Here is an 18,336-nt window from a genome sequence, read left to right on the forward strand (position 1 = left end):
AGAGTCAGTCCATGCTGCTTCCCAGAAAATTAAGATTCATAAGCTTAGGGCAAACTGGACACCAGCAAGCTCTCAGATGGACTTAGCTGGGTTCTTAAAACAGCTTAGAAATGTTGAGGTATTGCTACCAAAGTAGTGTTCTGGCTGTATGGATGAATCCTTTTCAAGGAAACATGCATAGGTGTGCAGTTTGAATCTTGAGCTTGTAGCATTAACGAACTTAGCTGAATGGGGCTGCTGGGAAAGCAGCCTGTTTCCATTTTTCATCCAGCTATATCTTTCTTAGAGCCATAGGAAATATCCACACGCATGTAGATGGGGAAAAGTGGTCCTTCTCCAGCAACACAGATTGAGAACTAAATTCTTGCCATCTTTTAATACAGAGAGAGGTTATCTGTCAGCAGACAAGAAGTATTATAATTTCTCTTGACTGGAGTGCCTCTTCCCTACATTCCCTCTCTTACACGATCTAGTTGGTTAAAGAAACTGCCTGCATATTTCATGCTACGATACACAGATACCTTTTTGGCTTAATAAAATAATATTTTCATACCAGATTGCCAGTACAAATGGATGGAGCAGGTTTACAATCCACTTCAGAAATATTTGAGTTTCTTATACCTTGCTACAGCCATTCACGTAGGCCAGCACTAGGTCTGCAGCACCCATCTAGGCCTGGAGCAAGCTGATCATCTTGCTTCTTTCTTCTGTACTGTAATTGGATTTTACGTGCCTAACAGTGGGTTTCAGCATGCAACTTCTTGGCTATTCAAGTTGAACTTCATGCTACAGGACTTCAAGGATGGAAATAGCTGCTGCAAGAATAGCACTTATGCCAAGATTGTAAGTGCTGTTCTGATCCCCTCAATCTGTAAGCATCTGAGGTGGCATTGCCCTTGCAGTCTCTGTCGGTTGCCCTGTAAACTCTGTGTGGTTGCTTCTGGCGATCTCTGTGGGTGTTTTTGTTGTTGTTTTTTGCCTGTCTGCTCACAACTCAGAGCAAACAGCAGCATGTTGGAGGTTCCTGTATGCTGAGCTGTTATAAGTTGGTTCTTTTACCTGTAACTTCCATGTGTAGAGCACAACTGAGATTTGGAATATCAGTTTTTGACAAATCCATTCAGTTTCCTTTAAACCTCAGCCACCCCTAGCTTACACACCCATCTACTACACCCATCCTGAAGGGAATAAGACCCACTGTCATTAACCCTCTAATGTATAGGAATACAACTTGCTATCTCTTTCAGTGCCTTTTATGTTACTGGCAGGCAGTCTAATGGCCTCTTAATTTGTGTGTGTGGATGAACTAATTAGCAATACTAAAATATGAAATCACCTTATATTTTCTGATAGTCAAATCCACTGAGGGCTCTGAATTTGTCTTCATGCATAAGGCAAAATAATCAAAGAACCAGAGCTTGTTAAATTTGCCTTCATTAACACTGAATTCATTTGCCTAAATACTCTTACCCCTGCTGAGCTCGCTTAAGAATACAATTTCCCTGTCTGATATTTCTTCTTCCTTCCCAGAATACATTTTCCAGCTAATAGGGAATCCATTTTTTCACTTTGTATTTTATACAAACTTTTCTCTTTCTGTATGCTTCTTTCTGCCATAGTATCCAATGTCACATATTTATGAAAGATTATCTGAATGTCAAAGTAACTCTAGCTAAGACACCAGCTTGTAGCAACCTGCCAGACGTGTTGGTCAGGCTTAACTCTGTAAGAGTTCAACATCTACAGCACAGTCCCTTGGACGGGGAAGAAATTATGCATGTCATCTTATTTTCATTCATTTTATGAGAAAGCTCTGCCAAGTGCATTGACCTTCTTAGTGCTTTGTTAAGGTAATTAACCGATCGGATCTCTTTATTGCCTTTGCGGCAATAAAACTCGTGGTTTGTCTGAGTGTTCCAGTGGATTTAGGTGCTACTTGTAAGTCAAAAGCCTCACTCTTTTTCCTGTCTCCTTCTGATTTTCTATCCTATTCTAAATCTGATGTTTCACTTCAAAGCTTCTGGCATTAAGTCGTTAATTCGTATTTTAATCCATTTCTTGCCATCCAGGCATACTGAAATCCAGTGTCTTAATCAGCTGCACCTTCTTTGCTCACAGCTGTTTCCTCAACTTTTGGTATCTGGTATATAAACCCTGTTAAGACACTTTCTGCTGAGTAAAATACCCAAGGCTACATCTGATATTTGACAGGATAATCCCAATGGTATTTTCTGTAGACTCCTTAACTCTCTTGAGCATTGTACAGTTCATGTTTCCTTTGAATATTGGAGAAGTGGTTTAATTGATTTTTCATTCAGTGTTCTGTCACTGACCTCTTTGTTAGCCTTCACTCTCCAGTGCTGTTCCCCAGTTTAATTTTCTCTCTATTTTTGGTGTTTTTTTTCCTTTAGGTTAGGACAAACAGACTCGGGTGCAGGAGGATGTACACCTGCTCCCTGGGTCTGTCTGGCTCCCAACACTGAGGACAATACTCATTTACATTCCTGCTGTTAGAGCCTTGTGCTGTATCTGTTGATGCAAGTACTGAGAGAGAAATCTTGAGTATCTGATGCTTCTGCATGCAACTCTGCATTTTTATGTCTACTTTATCTAAAGGAAATTTCTAGAAAGATGCAGTCTTGGCAGGAGCTCTACCAGTGAAGGGAAGGCTTCGCTGAAAAAGCTGGATCGGTACAGCTTCCAGCTGATTTACTTCACTTGTCCAGCCCTCTGCAAATTAAGCTGATTATCTCTGATCTTGTCCTTTTTGCCCATCTTGGGAAATAGGGGAGATGGTTTCTTTTAGTTCCACACGCTCCTTCCCTGGGCTTTTGCTGTCAGCTGACAACATTGGAAGAAGCAGCCTCTGCCATGAACATATCCAGGGCTGTTATGTTTTATCACCTTCATATTGTCTAATCCTCATCATATTTATGCCTGATGATTAACATTTAACTTAAAATGTAAGGCTTCAGAGACTTGTTACTCCACTTGTTTAAAACATACTTGTTTTGTACACCATTGATGTTAGGTGCTGAACACTGTGTTTCAGGAATAAAATCCTACAAGATTTGGTATCAGAGCCTTGGACTGATTATAATTGGATCCTCTTATATATGTTGCATTAGACAACGATGTTGAAATTCCACAGTATAAAGGCTTCAAATGTCTGTAAGCAGAAGCAAATAAAGACAGCCTGGAAAGTATTTTTCATAGATTTAAACTTAGCTCTATTAAAATACACCAATAAAATGTCATAATGACTTATGCACAAGCATTAAAAAGATTGGATATTTCTAGTAAATCTTGTTTTTTTAGGATTTTGTAGGTGAAGAGTGTTTCAGATGGCATTGAATAAAAACTAGAAAGTCAATGATCTGCAAAGCAAACCCACGAACTAGAATAAAATTATTTCACCCAAGTTTAATTTCATATCCATAAACACGTACATACTTACGATGTTTCAATCTTAATATATCTTAAATTTTATTGACATAAATATGCATATAAATGCAAATAAAGAAAAATAAATGAATGTACCAGTAGAGATCTGAATTTACTCCCAAGACTACTCCAGCTACCAACTGACTGGAATTAGCTTAACGTGAAAAATTAAATGCCTGTGTTGTAGTTCCCCGCCCCCCCAGTATCTGAAGGTCTTAGTTCAAGGCTCAAGTTCTCAGGATCTAAACAGGATTATAAAGAAATAACTTTTCAAAGCGGTGAATAATTGGTTTCTGCATTTGTTTCTTTTAATCTCTCATTTTTGCATTGCACACAGACCATGTAGCCATATGTGTATGACAGTTATTTTTGTTTAAAAACAATGTGTGCATATACTTCTTTAAAACACAGCAAAATTCAAGCTTAGCAAGAAAATTTTAATGTTTATGCATTATTTAGTCCCAGTATTGCCAAGGAGTCTGCCTACACAGAGTCCTAACAGATGCTAGACAGATAGACAGGCTGCCAAAGGCTGAAGGCATTGCATAGTCTCCATCTCACATTCAGTGTCTTTTAAATTCAACTGTTAATCTCTGTCTAGATCATGGAGATAATAACAAGCTGAGAAAAGGAGATGACATTTTAGCGGTGTTTCAGACTCCCAAAATCTTTTTTTTAATATTAATTTCGATTCATGTTCCTGATTTGTAGTATTATTTAAATTCAGTTAAGTAAGAATAACCAGATTTAAAAGAAATCCTTAAATTAAGTCTTTGCTTCTACTTTTTGTACAGACACATAGAAAACTAGTTTATGCACCAGCATTCTGTAGAGGCATCAGAACCCACAGAAGACTTAAGGGTGATTAAGATGATAAAATATGTTGTGTCCATATAAAATAAATATAAAAGAAAGATGCATATTCTGCATTTTCACTTGACAGTAGTGGGAAAGTAGTAGTTTAAATTCACTGAGTATACTGACGGTTTAAACTCTTTATCAAAGACTTAAAAACTGTTTACAATGCAACCTGTCACGTGAGTAAAGGTATCTAGGAGCATTAGAACTTTGTACCCTAAAAAATGTATCATTTTTCTGCTTAATGAACTATAGAAAATATTGAAGTTCTAAGAAAGTGTAATATAAATATTCACTGATAAGTCATCCTGAACTGGGATGTAGAAGTCTTAAAGAAAAATTAGTCTTTTATATGTGTTTAAGGAGGTTAGGAAGATGGAAAAAACTTGGCACAGATTTTTTAAAAAAAAAAAACATTTTCCCTTCAAATGGGAAGCTTCCCCCTTTTGGTAACTAGCACTGTTTGAAAATATACTTCACATCTCTCAAGAGCAAGTTACCCTCATTCAGAACAAAACTTTACTGAGCATAAATTTCATATTTCACAGAATCTCAGAATTGTTGAGGCTAGAAGGTACTTCTGAAGTTTGTCTTGTCCAACCCACCTGCTTAAAAGCAGGTTCAGCTACAGTAGATTGCTCAGAGCCGCGTCCAGCTGAGTTTTGAACATTTCCAAGGTTGGAGATCCCACTACTTCTCTTGGCAACCTGTTCTAATGTGCAGCCACACTCACAGTGGGAAGTCTTCATATGTTCAATTTCCTATATCTGTTTGTGCCTGCTGCCTGTTGGTCCTGCCACAGGCAACACTGAGAAGAGTATGACTCCACGTTCTTTAGTCCCCTGCATCATACATGTATACACGTTGGTAAGATCCTTCACAAGGATCCTTATTTTCTTGAGGTTAACCAATCCCAGCTCTCTTAGCCTGTTCTCATACATCATATCCTCCAGTCCCTTAATCATCTTCAGGACCCTCCACTGGACACGACCCAGTAGCTCCACGTCTTTCTTGTACTGGGGAGCCCAGAAGTGGGCATAGCACTCCAGGTGTGGTCTTACCAGTGTTGAATAGAGGGGGAAAGGGTTGCCTTCCTCAACCCGTGACACCACTCATCCGTGGGTTGTTAGCTGCAAGGGATTCCTAGTCGTACTAGTAAAGACCAAAGCAAAGAAGACATTGAATACTTTGTCCTTTACCAGGTCCCCTGCCACATTCAGCAGTGGGTCCATGCTTTCCCTGGTCTTCCTTTTACTGCTGATATACATGCAGAAATCTTTCCTGTTGCCCTTCCCCATTCTCACTTGATTCAACTCTTAGAGGGGTTTGGCTTTCCTAACCCTTTCTAATTCTAATTGGTTCTGGCAATTTAAAAGGTGCTGAAAGCTTTCCTCTTATACTAGTGTCTTATGATTACTGAAGACCGAACTGCAGTAGTCGTTCTCTTACTTCAACTACAACTCTTTCTGAGGATCAGCTTCCTTGTGTTTATGTACGCAAACTTTAGCAGCTTCACTTTTTCTGTGAGTAAAGCAATAGCACTTTGTCGATCCTTGGAGTTCCTGTATCATATGGAGAAGAAATGTAGTAAATTGGCTAAAACTGATAAGGAGCAATATTTTTCAATATAGTTGTAGGGAAAAAAAAAAAAGAGAGAGAGAGAGAAAAAAAAAGTAAACCCAAATCCCACCTTCCTAAATCTCTGTGTTGTAGTCTCTAAATGGCATTGCCTTTAGTAAGTATAGTTAGATATGTAAAATGGTAATGGCAAGTTTCCTTTAAGGTGTTTTGCAGAGCATGCCCTGGCAATGGTAATTTAAGAAGTACTAGAGGCACTTGACAACTCTTAATGAAAGCAACAGCTTGAAAATCACACATTTCCAGGCCCTTGGGTGCAGTGACACAAGGCTCTCAAAAACCAAGAGAGGTTCACTCGAGTGTTCTTACATGCACGTTCTTGCGAATGAAAGCAAGCTCGTTGCATGTTTTGTAGAAACAGTAGCTCAGAGGCAACTGCTGAAAGAAACAGCAGCAAGATCAAGCAGTGGTGAATGCAGAAATAGTAGGGCTTGCTGCTAGCAGCAGGGAGTTTAGGCTCCATGGCCTATTTTGCAAGAATTTGAAAATATTAAGGAATGATGAAAATGATGTAAAGGAACAAGAAGCCAGGAGGGTCTCCTCCTGGATTTGGTTTCATAGCAAATGCAAAACCTGCATTTTATTTGAGGTTTGAAAACCTTTTGATGAACCTTGAGCTTTGAGCACAGCTGGGGTGATTTATGACTTGGTGATTTCAATCTGTAGCGGGCAGAACTGTGCCGGGTTATGTTGCAGTTCTGAATTGTTGAGGTTTCACTTGAGTCATTAGCTTTTTCAGCCCTTCACTTAAATTGTTAGTGGATATAGTTTTTCTCCCAGCTGTTCATTCAGACATTTCAGATAAATAAAAATTAAGCAATGCAAAGCAACCTGCCAACCTACTAAACGGGGTTCAAATAGTAGAAGTCAGTTCTAGTTCCAGTTCAGTTTTACATGTCCGCTATATCTAATGTTTTAATTTTTGAGTCACGTGTAGTATTTCTGAGAGAAAACAGTGTTGACAAGATGTGAATTTCTCATAGTTAAACTAAGCAGTGGTAACCGGGCTGTGCCTTGAAGAGATCATGCAGCTTGTTTTTATCTGAGCTTTGATGGTTTTAAATAATATGCCTGTGCAAAGTTAGCAGAAGCTGTATTTTGCATGTTGCACCTATTTTGAGTCATGCCAAAACACAGAATGCATGAGAAGCACTGCTTTCAACTTAAGTGGAAGGTTTATCAGTTAAAACTGGAGTGTGCTCTGCTTGTGTGATCGTTTGGTGACACAAAGACCAAAACATTTTAATGCCATTAGTCATTCTGTGCCACCCTCCCAGTTCATTTGCAATTATTTACAACAGAATTCACTGGGAAGCTCAGGGAAACATCTTGTAAGTGCATTACTGATGTGGATACAGATGGTCGAGTGTTACGTTGGGGGTGGAAACTTACAGGCAGATGAAATGAGTTAACCAGCGAAGGTGCATCCTCTCTGGCTGTCAACATAGTAGTGAATAAAGTGTGCTTAGGACCATGTTGTGCTGCTGAGGCAGCTGTCATGGAGAAGCTTGTGGCCGTGCTAGTCAACTCTCCCAGCTTGTGTGCAGGTGGAGGTACAGAGCTGCCAGCTGGATGTGGGCCACGGAGGAGTTTCATTCCAAACCATGCCTGGGAATTGCTTGAAGAGTGCTGGCTGAGCTGGGCCAAAACCTTGCTAGGGACCTTTCTACCAGTTTAAGAACATACACAATACCCACGTTTGGGTGCGTTGCCTGGATGTGTTTAATATACCAGTATTGACATAGCTTTGGTGTCTTTTGGGATACTGGCAATGTCTTATTTTTCATTAACTCGGTTAAAAGATTTATTACGGGAAATTCAATGTGTATTTGCTATGTGAGCATGAAATACTGCGTGTACTCCTGGTTCATTCTCAACTTGCGTGTGTGTTGAGCACTAATGACTATTGATGGCCAAATCTTTCCCAACAGCGCGTCAGGAACCCGCGCTGCAATATGAATCCGATAGCCCAATGCAGGCAAGACAAAAATCTGTTCTGGCCTGATGCCAAGGGAGCTAGCAGAAAAGAAAAATGTATTCCAGGAAATAAGTACACATCATTCTTGAATCAGAAGCTGCTAGTTGCAGCACCAAGCATATTTTACAGGAAGCAAAAACAAATTCAGTGTTTTCCAATTTGTCCAGTGCCACGATAAAAAATCACGTTAGTGCAGCATGTTTATGGTAGGATGGTTTGATCTTGAAAATGCAGCTACAATTCATGGTTAATGCCAAGCATATGCTCAGATAGTGATAGCATCTCCTACTGATTCAACAAATAAAATTTTTGTGTTTGTGAGAAATATGCCTAGGTTCCATGTGCAGAGCCACATGCATCACACTTTGACCTTCCTTTTTCTTCTGTATCCACTTTCTCCTGGGGTCTCTTCTGTAATACTCAAGTCTCTTCCTGGCAACGTGCTATATACAGCAAAAATCAGAACCTGTTGTCCTGCTTCACAGTAATAGGAAATGTGTTTTTCCAATGAAAACAGACATGTTTTAGCAGAAAGGTAATCACCTCAGCATGGTAATTAAGAATATACCTAATTGTAAGTGTGAATTTCAAATGAAGAATATATTTTTGTACCTTACTAAAGTAAGGCTGTAATGCTAATGAAAGATAATGCAATATAAGCTCTCTCATTCATTCCAGTGCACAGTTTTAAAAGATGTGTTATTTTCAGCTATTATTAGTTAAAATTTACCTCATTGCCTAAAATGTCACCATGTGGTTTTTGTTTTGTTTTTTGTTTTTTTTTTTTCCAGCTGTGGGACCTACTGCAAAAGTTACAGTTCATCATGACGTACATCGCTCCCTGGCAGATTGCGTGGGGCTCGTCGTTCCATGTTTTTGCTCAGCTCTTTGCAATACCTCATATCCTTTAAAAATTTATTCTTCTTTATTCTCAAATTCCTCTTCATGTATATCATTTATTTACAGTGTTTGAACAAGGTGTGAAGTTTCCAGGTAACTTGTATTTTAAAATGTGAAAATGCTTAAAACACCTCCTGGGGAATACAGCTTTCTTTACTTTTTAACTGTATGGGACTTGAAACTGGGAAACCAAATTCTGACTCAGACTGCTTTATTTATGCTTGCCCACTTCTCACCTAGTCACATACTTTGACAGTTCACAGCACTGACTTCTGACACGTCTGGAAAGAAATGGTATGGCTGACATACTACCTTTAGCTTGGGTGGACTTTATGTATACAGAAGCTAGTTTTGTAAAGTGTTGGGCATATTGCTGATTGAGCTCTAAAATATTAAGTACTTCCTCAGTTGCTTCCAGTTAATATTTCAGATACATATTTGTGTCAGTGAGCTAATTCCTGTTGCAACTGTGCTGTGTTTTTTTGTTCTGTTTTGGTTTAATTTCAGAAGCTGGATTTTAATATTTCTGTGTAAGTTTTTCACGGTGGGACTGAAAAGCATTCTCCTTTTTTACATTTCCACTGTGTTTTATGAGTATGTTCATCAATGCTAAAATACTTCAGAAACTGTTTCAGTGCCCATTCCAGGGCTATGACCGTTGTCATAGAGAAGATTTTCTGAACAAAAATGTTTCACGTTAAGGTCTAAATCACTTAGAATCTTGATGTAATATGGGAAAAAGAGGATTAAAAATAACAAACAAACAAAAACAAACAAACAAAAAACAAAAACACACTTTAACTGATCAAATTTAACTTTATTGGTATGTAAAGCGTTTTTAGAGACTAGCTTTTAATTTCTTCCTTCCCTTCCAACCAAAATTGTAGAAAAAGAGTTGGGTGGTTTTAGTTCAGACTTACTGAAGAATTTTCTTAGTACTGTTTATTAGATATATACATTTAAGTCTTTGTCCCTTTCATCTCACAGAGTATTTTTTTCCCCTTGAGTGATTTTTTTCCCTTTTGCTCTTTGCTGTGATATACGGAATTATATGCTGTATTGATCAGCTATGTTTTTGTTTAGAGTTAGGAAATATAAATGGGAGTCTTGAACAGAGAGAAGTGAAGACAGAACAACTCCCAAAAGGAAAGCTTTAAATTGGCTATTTACAAGAGGAAAGCATTTTAAAAAGTTTTGATCCATCAGAGCACTTTGAGTGATTTGTAGCAAATTATTATGGAATTTCACAACAAAAAAAAATGGTTTTCATCTCCGTTGTAGGTATGAATTGCAGGAATGTACATATAACGTTATTTAGCAAAACATCTAAAAACTAAGATTATATTTCAACGAGTTTCCCTTTGGTCATATATTTTTTGCAGTGATAACTTTACTCTTGATAAAAGTACCAATTAAGCTTTGCAAAATGGAAAGCAGTTAACTAAGCAGGATTCAGTTTATGTACACAGTTACTACTGAAGTGATCTAGACTAGCTTTCTATTATTTATATTTATAATCTCCTTTGTAAATGCAAATCTGTTTTTCAAGACAATGTTGCAATTAAGATACTGGTTAAATGCAAAAGTTACCATTCCCACAACAACAATAACTCTGCCTTTTTGCACAGTATTCTTATTTGTTGTTACCATAACCCTGCAGATGGTACTAATGAATACGTATTGCAGTTTGCAGAGGCACTAAGCCTACCATTTCTTTGCAGCGTTAATTATTTGTGGCTCTTAATGGCCTAGATCACTTCTGCAAACAGGACATCAATTTTTAAATTTCGAAGTGCCTCAGTGAGCTTTTGCCATAGAGCTCGGTGATAGGAGAAGTTCCTCTCACTTTAGTGCATTTAATTTGGGCGTACAGGGTACAAAGGGCAACACACCTGGAGCTTTGCCTGAGGGAGGTTGTGGTGTCTTCACCATTAGAGACGTTCAGGAATTCAGACAAACATCTGTCAGGAGACATACATGTTTGGCTGTGGCTTCTAGGTGGTCTAGGTGACCCCTTAAAGTCCCTCCTAATCCTGTGGTTCTGTGAACCGAAACACCAGGAACAGGAATGGGCTTCTGGCTGGAGGAGAGATCTGCTGCTTCACTTCCCAATGTTTAAATGGGTAAGACGAGGTTATGTGCCTGTACCCCTTAAATTGTCAGCAGACTGAGAAAGTCAGTCTGGTTTGTAGTCAAGGGAATACCTAATAAATGAATAGTGAGATTTGGGGAAAAAATAAAAAAGTGCTTGTAGTTCAGATTATTCTGTTTATAAGTTTGTGCTTTGGCTGTTCCAGAGTTACAGCTCTAGAGTCAGGAAAGGAGGCCCTTTGAAACTTGGTTCTTCCACTCTCCAAGTGATCTTGTGCCTGGTAGTCACCAAATGTCTTGGCCCATAGTAATTGCAATTAAAAATGTGGGTTTGAGAGGCATCGGAGGATTTGGGCTGGGTTTACCACATAGCTTAAAAACCCTGTTTTTCAATACAAAACTAATTTGAATTCAAACCAATTGTTAAATAATAATTAATCTTCAAATTGAATGTTTTATTTCATGTTGAATAGTTTTTAGTTAATTCTCAAAATTTGTTTCTGGCCATCTTAAAAAGGAAAATCCATTATTCTCAACAAAACAACTTCAACAGCTTCTACAGCCTGTAACATAACAAAGATGGCACACAGGAGAACCGTCTTGGGATGCAGAACAAGAAAGTATGCCCGTACCTTTTTGGCAGTTATGTATATACATCTGTATACATCGTGTATATACATCTGTATGCTACTGTACACATCAGCTGTAGGTAGTAAGTCAGCCTGGTGCTGTTACTTGTTCCCGTGATATGCTTACATACGTGAAACACTTTATTAAAACCACTCTTCACGAGTCTAATGGGAAATGGCTTCCAACTTGCATATAGTAGAGCATTATGTCTTTCAGCAAAAATAAAAATGTTGCTACTAGTTACGTCTTTAACACAAGCAGTTCACAGGGGAGTCCTAAATGTCTTAACTCATGATGGTGGCAGTTTTAAAATCAAAAATGGCATTAGAACCCTCTTAGGAAAACTTGATTTACTGTCCTTATCTGTCCTCCTTACTCTCTTTTTGTCTCTTCAGCTTCAATGCTTCTTTCCCTTATCTGACACTTGTAAATACTTGTTCATCTTTTACAGCCAACGGTGGTTATGACTACAGCATAACATGACAGTTAACTTTTGATGCACTTGCTTCCTGCTCTGTGCTCTCTGTTGCTTTTTGAACTTTAGACTCTAAGGGCAGCTCATTTTGCAGGTTCACTAATGCACAAAGACACCATTCAGTACCACTCTCTTTTAATATGTTTGAGGGATTTGAGAGATATCTCTTGGCAAATGTTTGCTTCTAGATTTTGCAAATTACTTTGAAAGCATGGCTAGTGAGCTGCTTTATGGAAATGTTGTGCTGCAAATGATGCTACATGTGTAAAGATGATTATTGTAAAGTCTCAGACTGTGGGACACACATTATTAGAGCAGAGTACGCTAAAGGACTGTGGTTATTGGGTGATTTGACAGTAATTTTAGTCTGAGATGCAATTAATTGCAGTACTTTGCTCATTGCTCCTTTGTCCTTGGCTTTTTTATTTAGTACTTTCTTCCCAAGAGAAGCATAAGGAAGGACAACTGGTCTCTTATGCCAACTTGGAAATTATTTTCCCTAGATTTCATGGTCCTGGTATGATTTAATGAAGAGTTAATCCCTAACATTTAATTTGCCTATTTTTTGTGTGTGTGTGCTTTTGTTTTTAAATCATGTTCCTTTTAACATGCATTTTTTTCTATATCTTTGTCTATCTTCTAAGATGCTTTCCAGCAGCCTGGAATATAAATTTACATTTAAAGTAAGCCATGGATTCAGGCATTCATTGTGGTGGTTGGGCGATGTTTTCTATTCCCCTGCCCTCACCTTCTAATTTGGTATATGTTTCAAAAAGTATGAAATGCAGAACACTTTTACACTTTTTTTTTTAACCTTTCAATCAGCATGGAATATTAAATTGTCAGTAAAAACTAACCTGAGAGCATGATTTTGAGGCAGCAGGTTGGATTGTATAGGCATAGTTATTTCTCTGTACGCTAGATAATTTTAGAATAAGCAGAAACTCACAGAAGGCAATGCTGGATTCACTGGAAGCAAGACTAATGCCCAGAACTAAGAATTTCCAAGAAAATTAATATTAGTTGGGTTTTGTGTGTGTGTGTGTGTGCAAATTAAACCCTTTCTGTCAGACTTCTCAAAAGCCACTTTGTGTTGTAGAAGATATGCTAGGCTGCTGGAAAAGGGCTACAGTCTGGATCTGTCCTTAGGCAGAGATTAGACAGTCACCCTGCTAATACCATACCCTTCAGACATGTCACCTCCATTACAGCTGTGTAGCATTGAAAAGCCACGGATTACGTGCTGGTAATTGGCAATTTGGCACGGCCTGCCTTCATTTCCTCTCCTTCCCTCACCTCTTGGTAAAATAAATAATAAAAAGGCAAAAATGTTAAGAGCTGCCTCAGCAATGTTTTGAAAGTATGATGAAATCATTTGTGTTACCTTAACTTGCAGTTTTCAGACTCTGCTATGCTTTTTTTCCAAACTCTGGCCACTTCAGTCTTTTCTACTCCGCTGAGTCCATTTCTTGGTAGCGTCATCTTTATCGCATCATACGCAAGACCGATCAAGTTCTGGGAGAAAAACTACAAGTAAGACTGTTCAAGAGTTTTCTACACTTGTTATTTTTAAAGGTTATGCTCTCATTAATTTCATTTGTGGAGATATTTTTCTTTCCAAAGATATTCCTTAAATTGCTGTAGGCCTTGAGAGGTTAACCTTTGAATCTTGATTCTGGTGCTTTACTATTTCATACTCATTTGGTTATTTCTGAAAGTGTATTTAAACAATTACCAGTGTGCTACAGATGAGGTGTCATGTTGCATTTGCTGTACAGGCATGCAGTAATGAAGCTGTGAAAACAAAACACGGTGAAACTCCCAGTTGTCAGCCTTTTTTGTCTTGCTAGCTAGCGTTAGCGACTAAATCTGTTGAGCCTTTGGCACCGAAGTCAGGCTGCATTAATATATTTTATACTGGCCTGATGAAACGTTACCACTTGGGATGTGGCAGGTAACTCTCATAGAGAAGTGATGACGAGTGTGCATTGTAATTACTTGCTACATCTGATCTTAGAGTTTGACATAAGAATTGGTTGGCTTTGTCAGAATTTAGCTGTCATTCATTTGGTTTCCCAAGGACATAAACTTAGAATATTGAACAGATTGAATAAAGACTTTCTGCTCCTTTTACCCTGTAGGATTTCAAAGCTCTTGGTAACTGGGATCTAATAGGATCCCACGAGAGTGGTGGAGGCAGGAAAACTGTCCTTTCCAAGTAGAGAGAGTTTTCAGAGCAAATACTTAGTAACACATCACCAGGCTCCGAGTACATTGTGGCAGCTGCAGAACAGCAACATGAGGTACAAAGTAAAAATTGTATTGGCCAAAGCAGGATGTGGCCAGACCAGTGTTGTACTTTTATCATGCTTCTTGTATCAATACCACTGATGCCTCTGAGCACCTTGAGGGAATTCAGAACTTGAAATTTTAGTGATTGATTCTTCCATCTTTTAGGGGAACTGGTCTGATGAGTTTTTGAAGATTTTTTTTTTTTTTTGAATTTGACTTGTGTCAATGAGTGTACATGTACTCCTCTATAAAGAAACTACTGAGACAAAGCCAAGTTACATAAAGCTTCTGGATATGATGAGATTTGTGGAAGGGTTTTGGGGTGAGCCAAGTTTTGTACGTTGGCGTCAGATCTTAACAAAATTATTCCTCACACATCCTTTTCTGGGTCAGCAGCTTCATTATTTCATTGGAGTAAAACTTGAGGGCAGGCTTGGAAAAGCAGGAAGCTACTGCCAATCCCCCAGACAGCTTTATATTTTCTGACAGAAACCCTGAACCACATTAAGTAGGAAGTGGGAGAATCAAACATCTGCTGCCTTTTACTTCAGCTAGAACATTTTAATGTGGCATGTGGCTTCTTTTCTAGGTACAGGTTAGAGAGTCAAGCTCAGTGGTTGTAGGCACATCTCTTCCATGTAGTTAGATTAGAATGGTATCTGTAGATTATTGTACATGGAAATAGATGGGACCATTTTCATTTGCTTTCGGTGGTCTAAGGCTTTTGGGACAATGTGAACAGAAGATATTCAAAGTATATATAGTAAATATAGTGCTTGATACTTAAATTAGGGGGTCTGGTTTTTGTCAGTAGTGACTGTCAGTGACCCCATCAAAGGAAATAAAGAAGTTGGCGCTAATCATTTCTGAGTGTGAAAAGCTAACACTTTTAATGCTTTAAACCACTACTCTTTGTCCTTTCAAAATAATCAGTAACTACAACTTTGTCTTCAATGTGGATGCGCACAGTAGACTGAAAAAATTGTGCTTGGAAGTTTGTTAGAAATTCTAGTATATCTTCTATGGTCTTCTCAATTAAAACTCAAAAACAACAACCTGCACCCCCCAAATCTTTCAGATGTACTAAACAGCTTTGTAGAAGATTGATAGTTATCAAAGCAAAACAAATGTTAGTCTGAACCTGTGGCATTCCACAATGTGCACCTCAAATGAAGAACTGAGCAGAGTGAGTGAGAGTTGGACTGAAAAATTCCTGGGTTTAAAGGGATACAGTAAAAAGACCAAAAAAGATAGGGGCAGGGAGTCATATTGTATTAAGAATAGGGAAATTTCCTACAAAATGCTTGAAATAATTGAATAAAGTGAGATTAGCATGCTTTACTGCCTTAGATCTTGACCCTTCCATATCTAAAAATCCAAAGAGATGCCATGAATGCTTTCTCTCAGAGCAATGGAGTTAAATAGGCTCAGGCACTTGAACTGGAGGGGGAAGTTGTTCTGGTTCCTCCACTGACCTCATCGATAAAGACACTGAAGAGAACTGGCACCAATAGTGAGCTCTGGGGAACACCACTAGTGACTGGCCTCCAGCTGGATTTAACTCCATTCACCACAGCTCTTTGGGCCCAGCCACTCACCCAGTTTTTACCCAAGGAAGCAAACACCCTTGGGTAACACTGGGTGAATGTTACCTAGTGAAGCATACACCCAATTCCTTGGGTTTCTGATGGGACATCTGCCACTCCAGATGATGTGATCTGGAGCTGAAAGTCTTGGAGAATTAAGACAATAACTTGTTTGTTTTTTCAAGGAGATGGAGGAGCTCAAGTGGGTTAAAAAGGGAAAAAAAAAAAAAATCATTTTGACAGTAAGCAAACTGTGAAATTCCTAGCAAGCTCTTCAAAATTCAGGAATCATACTGTGCCTATTTGTGCTCTGGCGGTGTGTGTGCAGAGCATGGGTGTTCTTCTCCGGAGTCAACATACGCTGTTTGTTTAGAGTGTGCACTTCTGTGGACCTTTCTGGGGGAAAAGGGATGAGTGATTTTAAGGAGAAATAAAAAAAGGGCAATAAGGGGGGCGGTTAAGAAAGAACAACTTGTCATGCAACCATTTTTTACAGCTTTTGCTGCCATTGTTGTTGAAAAGAGAGGGGTGTAAATTCAGAAAGCTGGCCTGCTCTCATGAGCTGCTTGTCCTGTGGGAGTCCAACTGTGAGAAATCTTCTCTTTAAAACAAACAAACAACAACAACAAAAAAACAGGTTTGATGCAATACTGGGTTTGTCCTGTCGTTAGCTTGGGTTCTGCTTCCCAGTTTGAAGAGTCCTGCTTTACTCTTTATTTTCACAGCTGTTAGAATTATTAGGCCATAGATGGCAGGGAGAGAAAAGGAAACAGCAGTAAATCTTATTTAATGTATAGGCACTTTAAAGCATAGTGTTTGTTCAAATGCTGTTGTTTCATTCCACTGCATTGCTTTTTTTTCTTAAACACTTTGTCTCTCCCCCTCCTTCCTTCCTCTTATCTTGGTTTGTATCATGGACATGGCAACAGCCAGAACCAAGTAGAAAGTTTCCTTTCATTCCCCAGTGGGTCTAATCCCTGGATCACATGCCCCTTCTCTGCTGCAGCTGTGACTTGTCCTGATAAAGAGCACACTGCCACCAGCAATCAGGAGATTTCAGTGCCTACACGCCTCTCTGTCCTCTGCCCTGCTCCTTCCTGCCTCTGTTCTTTCTTGGTCATCTGGTTTGGTGCCTATTTTTGGGTAAGGCACAGCTTGCGTTTGCTTTGAAGGGTCTCTAGTGAATTACTGTGTGGTGTAACTAAATTAGTTAAGTGTCTCTAAAGAGGCTGTGATTAAATTGCCAGTTATCTCAGAATGGCATTACCGGATGCCTCTTGGTGTCTGAGAATATGTGAACAAGTCTTTCTTTTCTCCAAGTGCATCAGTATGCTGTTGCTCTGTCATTGTGGTCTGGAAAATAGCTGCTGCTAAGGTTCTTATAGCTGGGGGTGGAGGGCAAGGAAGACCTGCTCTGCCTCAGATTTAGTGCAGCTTCCATTTTCTTTTTTTCCAGCTAGCTGACATCACTTGTCCCTTGTGCACAGCCTACAGGTGGAATGGGGAGAGTTTTCCCAGTGTGGACATAACTGGGACTGACCCCACATCATGCACGTGTATGGGAAAAGAAGCTGTGAAATGTGCCCATCTGCTCCCTTCCTCTTTACCATAAAATAACAAGCCTTCCACTTCCAAATGCTTATTTTTTAACATACCCTAGTGCATCTGGTTTCCCTGTGAGCCAGCTTGTCTGGTACAGCTGCTGAAACCCCTGATCTGAACACAAAATGCCATTCACCCACAACTGTCTGTGGGCCTTGCTTGGGAGCTGCATGTTCAGACCTTTCACGTTCTCCTTTTTAAGGCTGGTTTTCTTTTCTTTTTTTTTTTTTTTAGTCTTTTCTCATTATGTTGTTTGATTTCTCACATGTTGTTAGACCTCCATAGTGGTGATGTTTACAGAGGAAAAACTGCAGCAGATGTTTACAGTTCGGTAGTCTTAGACATTGATTTATAATGAATACTTTCAAGAAAGGTACATTAACCTCTGAAGTCAACAATTACAGCATGACTTAAGCGTAAGAAAACCCTTTTCTCCCTGTATGTATAGGAGTTACTGTTTGTCTTAGTTTCTTAAATATAATTTCAGAAATGTTGTGTTTTGACTATGTCTCTGCCAGTTGCCATTACTCAGAGTTCAATCTTCTCTGAATGCTTTCAGCCCCTGGCATGAAAGGCACGTTGAGCCAAGGAGTTCTGCAGCTCACTGCAATCTTTTCAGTTTCTTCTAAACTGCTTTTCTTTCTCCGCCAATTTTTGTGTTTGGCTGCCTCTGTTTCTTTATTTTTATAAACTGACCAGAGAGAAGCGATGCATTCCAGTTCAAAGATTTTACAGTACTGGGGTTACAGATCCTTTGTTACCGGTTATTACTCAGTTTTATTTATGTTAGCCCCTTTGGTGACCACAGCTCTCTTAAGAGAGTTCCTCATTGGATTGCCCTC

The 18,336-nt window shown here is 39.0% G+C and overlaps 1 protein-coding gene across 2 annotated transcripts in view; it reads left to right on the forward strand.

Moving 5' to 3' along the window:
* The window catches only part of PCNX2 (pecanex 2), a 155,081-nt gene that overhangs the window by 89,532 nt on the left and 47,213 nt on the right, over positions 1–18,336 (forward strand). For both annotated transcript variants that reach the window (XM_035323215.1, XM_035323214.1), the window contains exons 22-23: positions 8,710–8,818; positions 13,418–13,547. In XM_035323215.1, coding sequence (XP_035179106.1) covers positions 8,710–8,818; positions 13,418–13,547 — 239 coding nt within the window. The remainder of the gene's footprint in view (positions 1–8,709; positions 8,819–13,417; positions 13,548–18,336) is intronic.

This window comes from Oxyura jamaicensis, chromosome 3, assembly GCF_011077185.1.
Source record: "Oxyura jamaicensis isolate SHBP4307 breed ruddy duck chromosome 3, BPBGC_Ojam_1.0, whole genome shotgun sequence".
Taxonomy (NCBI): Eukaryota; Metazoa; Chordata; class Aves; order Anseriformes; family Anatidae; genus Oxyura; species Oxyura jamaicensis.